The sequence below is a fragment of the Quercus suber genome, unplaced genomic scaffold (assembly GCF_002906115.3).
Source record: "Quercus suber isolate HL8 unplaced genomic scaffold, Cork oak 2.0 scaffold_109, whole genome shotgun sequence".
Lineage (NCBI taxonomy): Eukaryota > Viridiplantae > Streptophyta > Magnoliopsida > Fagales > Fagaceae > Quercus > Quercus suber.
The window spans coordinates 207,418-218,385 of NW_027069574.1; the positions used below are offsets into that span (position 1 = coordinate 207,418).

Here is a 10,968-nt window from a genome sequence, read left to right on the forward strand (position 1 = left end):
ATTATTTCAACTGCTAGAATATGGTGCCGGCCAAGGGGAGCCAAAATTGTCATGACTAATGAACCAACCTTGGACCCCCAACATATATCAATAGCAGACAAGAATCATGACAGATCACACGAAGAAATAACCCGTGCCATTAGTGCTTAAATTAAAATATAGCACAGTGACGTTATTCAAGAAATAGAAATCAAAGCCCAACCCCATTGCTCCTAATTTTTTTTATATGATTAACAAAAAGTCTAATGATCTACATGACTTTATTTATTTATTTTTATAAATAAATAAAAAAATCGTTATTCAGACCCAGAAAATTTCCAAACAAGTCAAAACGTTCAAATTAACGAGCCAATGGGCAGAAAAGAGTGACGTTTGTTTATTTTGGAGTGATTCTAATAGAATTGTTAATTGCAGAAATGCCAACATGATTTGAGAGATCGGAAGCATAAAGAGATCTTCCTCTCTTTTTTTTATTTCATTGCGACAAAATTGCCTTTTCAAATCCTTGAAGATAGACTTTTGATAGGGTGCAGAAAAGTCATGTATTAATAGAAAGTCTAATAGATTAGAGTCTAATCAATTAAACATGACACAACTATCAAAAGTCTTGTAATTCAACTTGCTGACATTTTCTAGTGATTCCAATAAAAACATTCAAGGTTCAATTCCCCTTATCCCCAACTATTGAATTGACAAAAATACATGATGCAACTAATGGCGCGCACGTAGGATCAATGAGTAAAACTTCGAGCGTGGACTGAAAAAAAATGCCTTCTAAGTTCTAACAGTCGGTAATATTTGCTAAACAAGTTCATAATGCCAGAGGTTAATGCTTTAGAAAAGCTGATAATACGTTTTAGAATAAAGTAGTTCACTAACCATGTTTAATATGGAGCTAAAAGTCAAAAGGGTAAAAAGAAAAAGAGATGAGCATATCTTCTAGTCCGGCTAACCAGCATTGTCTTCAATTTCCACGTGAAGCACTAAGATTTATGTACTCCAAAAAGTCCAAACACATCAAGAGAACCAGGACTGTCTTACTGCTTTAAATTGCTGAATTAGTAAGCTATAGACCGGGAAATCATCAGGCCTTACCATGAAGTTTCTTCACTTTTCAATGGAAAAGAATAAAGCTTAGAAAAGTCCAAGTCCCCAAAGCAAGTGGGCAAGTATAGACAAAATGCCTCTTATTTTAAATATAATTGAACAAATATTTCACTATTAAATCATGTGATATTGTCACTAATGAGATTGACCCAAACGATCAACTTTTTCGTGACAAATTTACATGGTAAAACCTAGAATTATGATGCCATGACTTATATAAGAAACAAAAAAGGGGGGAAAAACCACATAAATTAACCAAATTAGACCTCTAATGACACTATACATGCTTACATCTTCTCAACTTCTCTATTTCCCTCCATCTCAATCCAACACGTTGTCATCAATGAAACTTTCCATCCTTCTCCTTGCTTTCGCTCTCCTAAGGAATGTCACAGTCTATAGATTCTTAAGAGTTGAAGATTTATAAATTCCAAAGTCAAAAGAAATATCACCTATTTTCCAGCACAACTCAACTGAAAAAAGGGTTCACAGTCTATATGACATCCCAGCTCTTAAATTTGTTAGGAAGAAATATGCAGCATCTGGATCATGCCATACCTGAACCTGCTTTAATGTCCTTGTTTCTCAGTTCAGCCATGCAGCTCCTGTTCAACTCCTAGGTCCCATTTTCAATAAGTAATCAGCATTGGATATCTGAATCAACTTGCACTTTTGTCTGACCCTGAGTTGTACTTGCTTGTTTTCTTCTTTATCCAATATTCATTTCCTGTTAACACTATTGTGTACCATATTCTAAATTCTCCCACTTGAACGGAGCAACTAAGCCAATGTCTGGCGCGCCTCGGAAAAACACACAGACACATACGCAAACAGCAGCTATGGCAAGCATTGAGTGAATGAAGGGACGCTGAAGCAGTCCTTGTGAACCTGCAATCCTCATGTCGTACTTTGTTGCCTTTACAGCACACCTAGCACAAGATCTGGACCCTTGTTTGAATTGGGAAATCTTATGCTGCTGCTCCATTGTCAACTGTGGTTGCTCTATCTCATTACTGATTGTCACTGAAACTTGACCATTCTTTCTGTCAGCAAGTTTACGAGCCACCAGCTTGTTGTAAGAGTGATTACTCCTCATCATAGCATAAGCAAATGGCGACTGCCCAGTTGCATCCAGAAGAGAATTCCAGCAGCTCAATCCAATCTACAAGAATAAGGAAAAACAAAAAGGATAAATAAGAATCCAAAAGAAAAAAATGCAAACCCATATCTCTCAGCAGCTTTGCTTTTCTTTTAACGTTCAGTGATCAAGACAAGCCATCTAAATTACAAGAGTACTGGTAGTAAGTAGTAGAATACCTCCAGTGGATCACTTGTCAAAGCATCTATCATCTCGTCCGAACCTGATGTACAAGCAGCCAGATGTAGAGGTGTAACACCACCAGGTCCTGTATAATTTGGTGGGAAAATATATTTCTTGGAGGCATCATTACTGCTAATAATAAAATAATGGATGAGCACATCAACCATCTTCCTGCACCTCCTTTTAACTGCCCGGTTCAAGAGCTGAATCTCAGATAGTGTCTCCAATGATTCCTTTGACAGCTCATCCCCATCCAAGTTTCTTTCAACCAGCATGTCTAGTAGTGTTTTCACCAAAGCACAACAGTCCCTTTCAACAGAGAATGTAAGTAAAAATTTGAGCCGGCTAAGTGAATAATCAGGACCCCCAAGCATAGAAGAGTTCCCTTTCCTTTGGAAAAGCCATCCAAGTTCATTCAAGAAGTGCAGAATCGCCTCCCGTGATCTTGGCCGCCCAAAATCATTAGTATTGTCTTCTAAAATGAGATCACAATCTCTTGTCCCCAAATCAAACTCAGATTCAAGGAGCCTCAATTCTTTACATATGATAGAATCAGCTATTATCACAGGAAAACAGTTGCCCTTGAAACCATTTTCTACCTGTTCATAATATTGGTATAGGTTATGTAGAATGTAGATTTTTCAAGGATTCTATTCAGAGTTCTGAATGGAAAACTAACATAAACAGAAGAATTTTTTAAGAGTATTACCTCAATGAAACAGCGACCAACAACACCAGGAGATGCATTGTGAATTTTAAAATCAACCAAGTTTATCTCATCACATGCGGTGTCTTGATAGGTTGATCCCGTAATTTCCTTTGATGTGTAGCCACCCATATAAGTGCAATGAATCCTGCACAATTTATAAACAATTGTTTTTAAAAACAGACACAAATTAACAGACGTATCTTCACACAAGAAGCACATTTTACTTACTTGGTGCCATGATTAGACAAATTTCTCCCCTTTAATAGAAGAGAAGTTTCTTGCCCACTCACAACTGCCAAAGGGGACACCAAAATCAACTCCGGGGAACTCCATGTTCTCCAGGATTTGCATAAATGTATCTTTCCTGCAGAACAATATAAATATCAAGGTGTCAACAATCACAGGGAAATTATCCAAATATCTATTTTATTTATGAACCATCAAAATGAAACCATTTTTTTTTTCATCTATGTTCATCTGGATGGTATAACACCATTTCATAATTCAAATAGATTGCATCAAATCCCAAATTGAGAATTCAGAGGAATACATTTATCAAAAAGCAGAGTCCATAACCTTTTCAAATAAAAAATAAAAAAATTATCCACCACCACCATTAGCACTCACCATCTTTATGTGATGCTAATTGGCTCCCTGCATGAACTATAAACCTCCCACTTCTCCAAAAATCAGAGTCTGAAGATTGAACAAGAGCATTGACACGCTCAAGAAGGTTTTGTTCAAGCTGCAAAGAACACATACACCCTGCAAGTGGTCAGCAAACTGGTTACATAAATGTTCTAACTGGCATTACAAAAGTTCACTCACTTGTTCCCAGGAAGCGGATGACATAGACACATAAATTGAGAGAACCACACAACCAGGTCTTATGTAGCTCTCCATTTCTGATGGACTGTTAGAGAGCCAATTGTATATCTAAAAACAACAAAAACAATTACGTTATTAACAGTCACCAAAAATATTATGTAGTCTCCATGCCAATCGAAATAACAACATAAACAAGTTAAAAATAAACCATAAACTCCTCACCTGTGTCCGCAGCGACCCTGGGAAATGACTTGGATCCTTATCAAATAGTTTAAAAAGTATTCGACCAGTACGATCCTGCAGGAGGAACCATACAACCATTCCATACCCATAAGACATTTGGTAAACTAAATTTCAGACACCCTAAGAAGAAAAGAAAGGAGCAGCAACCAAGTACTTATAAAGCTCCAAAAAAAAAAAAAGCATGCAGTGTCAAGCTACCTGTGTATCAGAATTCAGACTAGAAGGTGAATGATCAGATCCAGAAGAAGTATACCCAGCTTGATAGGGAAAACTTTGAAATGAACCAGCTTCACCTCCCGTATTTGATCCTCTAAAAAGATCAAAAGGCCTATTACAATCACGAGCTCTGCTAGCTACAACATTTGCATTAACCCCTCCACTGATTAACATTTTCTCAGGCTTCATAGTTTCCTTTTTGTGCTGCATTGGGAATAGCTTTGGAACAGCAGGAGGAGAAGATGAAGGAGACCTCTCTTCAATCGGATTACTGCTGTCAGATGAGAAATACTTCCTAGAAGATGCCAGTTTTGACGGGCTATCATTATCGGGTGAGGAGCTGAATAGCTGTAAAGGTAAATTTACTGGCATTTCTTGAACCTGACCATCTGAATCTTCCATAGGAGACTGGTAACTGCTACTACTTCTTGCCCCTCCAACCGATGGGAACTCAAGAGGAGGTCTCTTTTGCAAATTGGAACCAGTAGCCTGGTCACGGCTAGTCATCTTAGTTTTCTCGCTGTCACTGCTCTGGCTGCTCTTTTGAGATAGCATTGTAAGAGCATCAGGAGCAGATGTTGCGAGAGTGGTTGATAGACCAGTAAGCAAGTCCATTGTTGACGGAGAAGATGGGTTCCCATTCAATTTGCTTTGATGTTCCAATGAATTATGATCAGGAACTTTCCTATTCAAACTTCCTAAATTGGGCAACTTTGCAGCAAGGTCCACTGGCAAAGGTAGCGAATTTATCTTACCAAGAATCTGAATGAGCTGGTCTCTATCTGGTACAGAAGGGCAATTGATATTCTTGTCCTGATTTTTCCCTATAATTCAAAATTACATAAAATGAGCATAATATTAAGACTCTTAAGAGAAAGCCATACATCAACTTAACCAGTGTCATTTACCTTGCACACGAGCTATAGCAGTCAACAAGTTAACGATATCCAAATTTGCACTGGTTCCATTATCACGATTTCCGGGGAGTAACAAGCGTGAGGTGACATCCTCCGGTTGGGTTTTCCTTCTTCGTCGATTATGCCCAGCAAGTCTACGCCTACAACTCCTCTTGCCCTCATCAAACTCGGAAAGAGGATGAAACCTGCAAAAAAAAACACAGCAGCACAACAATTTTAAAACCACTCATAAGTCATTACCAAAAACAACCAAAAAATCCAGAAAGGGGAGCTTGTCCTTGTCCAACCTGCTACACTGCTGGCAGAACCTCTGCATCTGATTGGCAACAAGGGCTCTAGTAGCTTTGCTGTGAACCTCACACACCTTATGGCGGCGGTGATAGTCTTTAGCATTTGACAGATCCTCCTTACAGTTATCCACCTGACACATGGGATAGTTCCCTCCTCCGCCACCGGCACCGGCACCGGGAGATCCAGGCCGGACCCTTTTGTTCGGCCTAGACGCAGAGACATGCCCAGCCGCATCCTGCCCAGGCTCCTCCACAGAATTCGAGCCACCCCAAAGATTCAAGTTCAACCCAAGCCGCTCGTCCTCTTCTTCATCCACAGTCAACGCCATAGACTCCTCTTTCCTTTTCTGCTCCATTTGAGCAGCAACAGCAGGAGTTCCCAACCGCAATAACTCCTCGGCATCAACTGGTTTCGCAACGAATCCGACACTATCCCAATCCCAAACCTTAGGATTCCAGTTATCCCTAGTGCTTTGAAGCCCAGTTGGTGATTGTGTGAATCGTTGTTGTGCTTGATAATTAGGCAGATCACGCTTCTTCGCCATGGAATACCGACTCGCCAGTGTCTGGTGGTGGTGTATGAAAAGGGGCGGAGCAACCTGTGCACCTGCCTCCTCCATATCTCTCTCTCTCTCTCTCTCCCTCTCTCTCTCTCTAAGCTCTAAACGCAACCCTCCACAGAGCTACCTATATGTTACAAAAGAAAAGAAAATTAAAATTAAAATTAAAAAGTCAAGAAATTTATCCATACATGTTTTCTTGCTAAAACAAATTCAACCTCAAACCAAAAAACTGAAAAATAATTATGACAAACACAAACGGAGATAACAAAGACCAGAGCTTTAAGAGTTAAGAATACAAAAATAAGAAAAACACAATCTAGGACATAATTTCACGGCTATTAACACGGTCACACAAAGATTCTAAGTCCTACCTACAGTGCAGTATTATATACATGTAACGAGAATAAATAGCTAAATAATCGAAATTCACAACTGCTTACCTTCACAGAATTGTAAGCTTCAGCCACACGTCCTTAGCGAGAAAAAAAAGGAATCTTGAAATTCATCATCATAACAAAAAAAACAAAAAAACCAAACTTTTCCTATGTATTAACCGAACCCAGATCTATGTTTTGTATTTTCTTTTTTTGTCTTTTCAAATTGTAACTAAAACAAATAATCTTCGAATATGAAATCTAAGACTGTAAGAGCTGTGCTCATAAGCCACTCAAAAACCATAACAGATTTTTTAGCAGAACACGAGAAAAGAAAAAGAAAAAGAAAAAAAAAAACCGATCTAGTAGAAACTGAAACACAGAGAGAGTCACACCCAAACACAAACAATCTCTTCCGCAACTATAATGTTTTACTTTTGCGTTTCAACTTTTTTTTCCTGTCCTTGCCTTCTAACAAACTCTTTCTTTTTCTTTCGGTGTTGGCAGAAACCGTAAATTGATGAAAGATTGGGGTTTAAGTAGGGGCCGCCCAATACAGACTAAGAATCTAACACCTTTACTAAAATAAACTTTTACTTTTTAAAAATATTTGAGAAAAAAAAATTAAAAAGAATTAAAGAAGGCGTTAAAAACAAAAAAGGTTTTGACGTTCACACACAACACAACATAATTAAAAAAAAAAAAAAAAGTAATAACAGTCCGTAGTAGTCCGTATACTCTATTGGAATGTGAGTAGTAAAAGTAAACCAAACCTTTGTTTCGAACAATATTTTACGACCCTTATCGCTTCCCATCCGACTCACGTCGCACACTAAGGGAGTGTTTAATAGAGTAGTTTGAAAATTGTTGTTTATAGTTTTTTGAAATACGTGTGGATGAAAAAGTATGTTGAAATGCGTAAAATGCTGTTTAAAAACTAAAAAATGTTGTTTGAAATGACAAACCAAACGGGGCCTAATTCCAAAGAGTAAGTCAACTTTTTTTTTTTTTTAAGATTTGATAAAATAAAAATAGAAAAATTCGGTTAAAAATATGATAGAATTTAAATTTATAAATTATAAGGGTCCGTTTAGTATTTGTATTTAAAAATTAAAAATTAGTGTTTGAAAATATTTGTAAAAATACGTATGAGTGAAAAAGTATGTTGAAATGTATGAAATGTTGTTTAAAAACTGAAAATGGTTGTTTAAAAACACAAACCAAACACCCTCTATGTCTATCATTATGGATTTAAAAACTGATCAAATAATCGAAAAAAAGACCATTACTAATTTTTCCAATTTTTACTAGTTTGATTTTTGGTTGAACCAAATGGTCTAGTCCAATTTTTAAAACAACGTTTATCATACATGACGAGTGAGAAAATGCTATAATAAATATTTGTTTGAGAATAGTTTATTTAATTCTTTATTGAAAATATTATAGATATTAGGTTAAATTTAAATAAAATAAATAAGTGGCTTATGTGAAACTCGCATATAATAAGAAACATAAGCAATAAGCTGGCTTATAAGGGCATCTCAAACTGATACTAAGTCTTGAAGATGCATAACAAATTTTGTAACTTGTTTTTCTTGTTGTGGTTAGTGTAGAAGATTCGCATCTGAAAGTAATATTACATTAATTACCATTTATAATCTCAAATTTTGTTAAAAAAAATTATAAAATTTTTTATGTTTGTAATTGTGGGGATAAAAGCCCAAGTTCGTATATTGGGCTTTAGGCCCTATTCGAGGATGTGAATACGTCCGAGAAGGAGTAAATGATTAGGAAAATCCCCAGAATGGAGGATCGCGCAAGGAAAGGATAGGGAAATATAGTCCGAGAAGGTTATCCTTCTCAGATAAGATGAACATCGATCAAGTAAGTACTTTGGTGATTTAGGTAACCTTCCAGGAAGTTCCAATGATAATAATAAACTTCAGTCGCATACAAAGGTGATAAGAATACAGAAATATCTGCAAGTAAAAACTGTTACCACCGCATTAAATGCACTGCAACAACTTTTCTAGCTACATTTATGTGAAAAAAACCTCTAAACAGTGCAATCTCAACTACCACCACTTATAGAGAACGAAAGAAGATGTCTGATGGGACACATACTCGAGTGAATGCTTAAATGATTAACAAGTGTTCGATCTAAATGATCTGAAAGAAAACTATATAAATGTAAAAGACCTCCCATAAGAGGGAGATCGAGAGAAATAGAAAAAGAAGAAGATTTACTGTAGCATTAAGGATTGTATTAGCTTTCAAGAACAGTAGTTCAGTTCATAATTTATCTCATCAGACATCAATTTAATCAAGTTTCAAGTGTGTTTTAGTGTTTATTCACCTTTTAAATCTTTATTAACTGTTGTTTAATTTACAAATAGCTCAGCTCTTTCACCCACTCTCTATACATTCATTGTATTAAACTCGTTAGAGTCACATCCCACATCTTTTAGACTTGGGTTACAAACCTTGACCCTATAGTAATATTGTTGAAATTACAACCTAACCTAAGAAATTAATAGGTGAGGTCCCCCAAAATGTATTATCTTAATGAACTTATTTGTCTCCTAAAAGTACGATAAGAATATGATTTTTTTTAATATTCATTTTTTGATATTTTTAAAATGTATGTTATTTGAAATTTTTTTCAAAAGCATAAATTAAGGATAAAAGTATTTTGACAACTATTTAAAAGATAAAGTAATAAAATAAAAGATACCGGGTAAAATAGACTAATTGAAGGGAAAAAAAAAATCTCTCAAATATATCTATCTAAGTAGATACCCTATCTTCCTTTTTATCTCTAGTGATTGATGATGTCTAGGATTAATGTACTATTGGGGTTGTGGAAGAGATACATGAAAGATTACAAAAGATTTCGAAGTTGACACCAATGAAGTATTGGCCAAAACTACTTTAATGCTTGAGTTAACACTAAGAAAGGTCATATTTCATAAAATTGAGTGTTTGACAGTTCTGGAATTAACATGAAATTTTCAAACTTGTGAGAAATAAAATAGAGAAAATACACATTAAAGAAAAAATAATCATACGTATAAGATAATATTTATATAATTTGGTAATTTACTTACGTCTACAGAGTTGCAGGAATTTCACTATTATCAAGAAAAAATATAATGTGAAATAGTACAGTTTTTCTCACTCTCAAAAATGACAACAACAAACCTTAATCATCAAAATTGTGTTTTCTACATCTTGCGCATAAGATTTACAATGGGTTACAAAATAGGCCAAAATTTTTTCCCAATGGCAAGCCTTGGGCCTGTCGACCCAAGCCTCCACTACATGGACTAAACTTCAAAAAATCTCTCATTAAAAACTACGCAACATTATTTTGAATCAGGTTCGGTCGAATCGTCAATCGAATTAAATACAATTAGGCTCTGCAAAACTCAACAGACAGTATGTGAATATTTTTCTCATAACTCTTGTATGAACAATTCCTGAAAAGGGCGTACTTTTTGCCATGAATATGGCTTACGTATTCAAGATTTGAGCTTTCTCAACCGAGAGAGGTTGTTGATATTTCTCCTGTCACTTACATTTTGAAGTCTCAATTTTTTAATCACATTATAAATGTATCAAGCATACGCAAGTTACAGTGATAGGAATTTATTTTTAAAATCATTCTCTCTTTTTTTTAAGCAATAATGATGTGTAAATATATATTTACATTATATCAAATGGCTCCCAAGTTCAAGCGGATAGAGATTTTTTACTTGTTTATTAAATTTTATTTGCATTAATATAGAAATCCATAGATTTGTACATTATATATATATATATATATATATTCAAGTCATAATCAATCTAGAATCATTATTATACACTCATTATTAATATGCTTTTTTACCCACTAACTATTACTACAACTTATCATCTTAAAAAAATTATTATGGCCTAAAAGTCATTTCCACATTTTATCAAAAAAAAATTATTTCCACATACTTCTCATAGAATAATTAAGAGTTTATTTAGTAAAGAAGTTTGAGTAATGTTGTTTATAATTTTTTGAAATACATATAAATATAAAAATATATAAAATATATATAATGTTGTTTAAAAATTAAAAATATATTATTTAACTATTCTACAAAAATTACCAAAATCCTTGATTTATTTCTCGAGAAAAACTTCACAATTAACGAACCGGCAAAAATAAATTTGTGCTTTTAATTTACCAAAACGATGTCTGGAAGTTTTTTTTTTTTTTTTTAATTCAATCTGCAAGATTTTATAGGAGCTTTAATTGATGTACTTGTAATGTTCTATCAAAAATAACTACTGTGTCAGAGGTCGCAGATGGGACTAGTTTGGTTTAGACTTTGGAGACAATCCCAAAAAAACCAAACACCTCACCATTC

The 10,968-nt window shown here is 35.1% G+C and overlaps 1 protein-coding gene across 1 annotated transcript; it reads right to left on the minus strand.

Moving 5' to 3' along the window:
* Nucleotides 1-1,170: 1,170 nt before the first annotated feature.
* On the minus strand, nucleotides 1,171-7,092 carry LOC112029986 (squamosa promoter-binding-like protein 14). Its single transcript, XM_024062666.2, has 11 exons — nucleotides 6,635-7,092; nucleotides 5,629-6,318; nucleotides 5,333-5,526; nucleotides 4,407-5,248; nucleotides 4,188-4,262; nucleotides 3,966-4,073; nucleotides 3,765-3,882; nucleotides 3,366-3,501; nucleotides 3,138-3,282; nucleotides 2,425-3,027; nucleotides 1,171-2,269 (listed from the first exon to the last, which is right to left on the minus strand). The coding sequence occupies exons 2-11, from the start codon at nucleotides 6,249-6,251 to the stop codon at nucleotides 1,844-1,846; spliced, it is 3,270 nt and encodes a 1,089-aa protein (XP_023918434.2). The 5' UTR covers nucleotides 6,252-6,318; nucleotides 6,635-7,092; the 3' UTR covers nucleotides 1,171-1,843.
* Nucleotides 7,093-10,968: the final 3,876 nt, after the last annotated feature.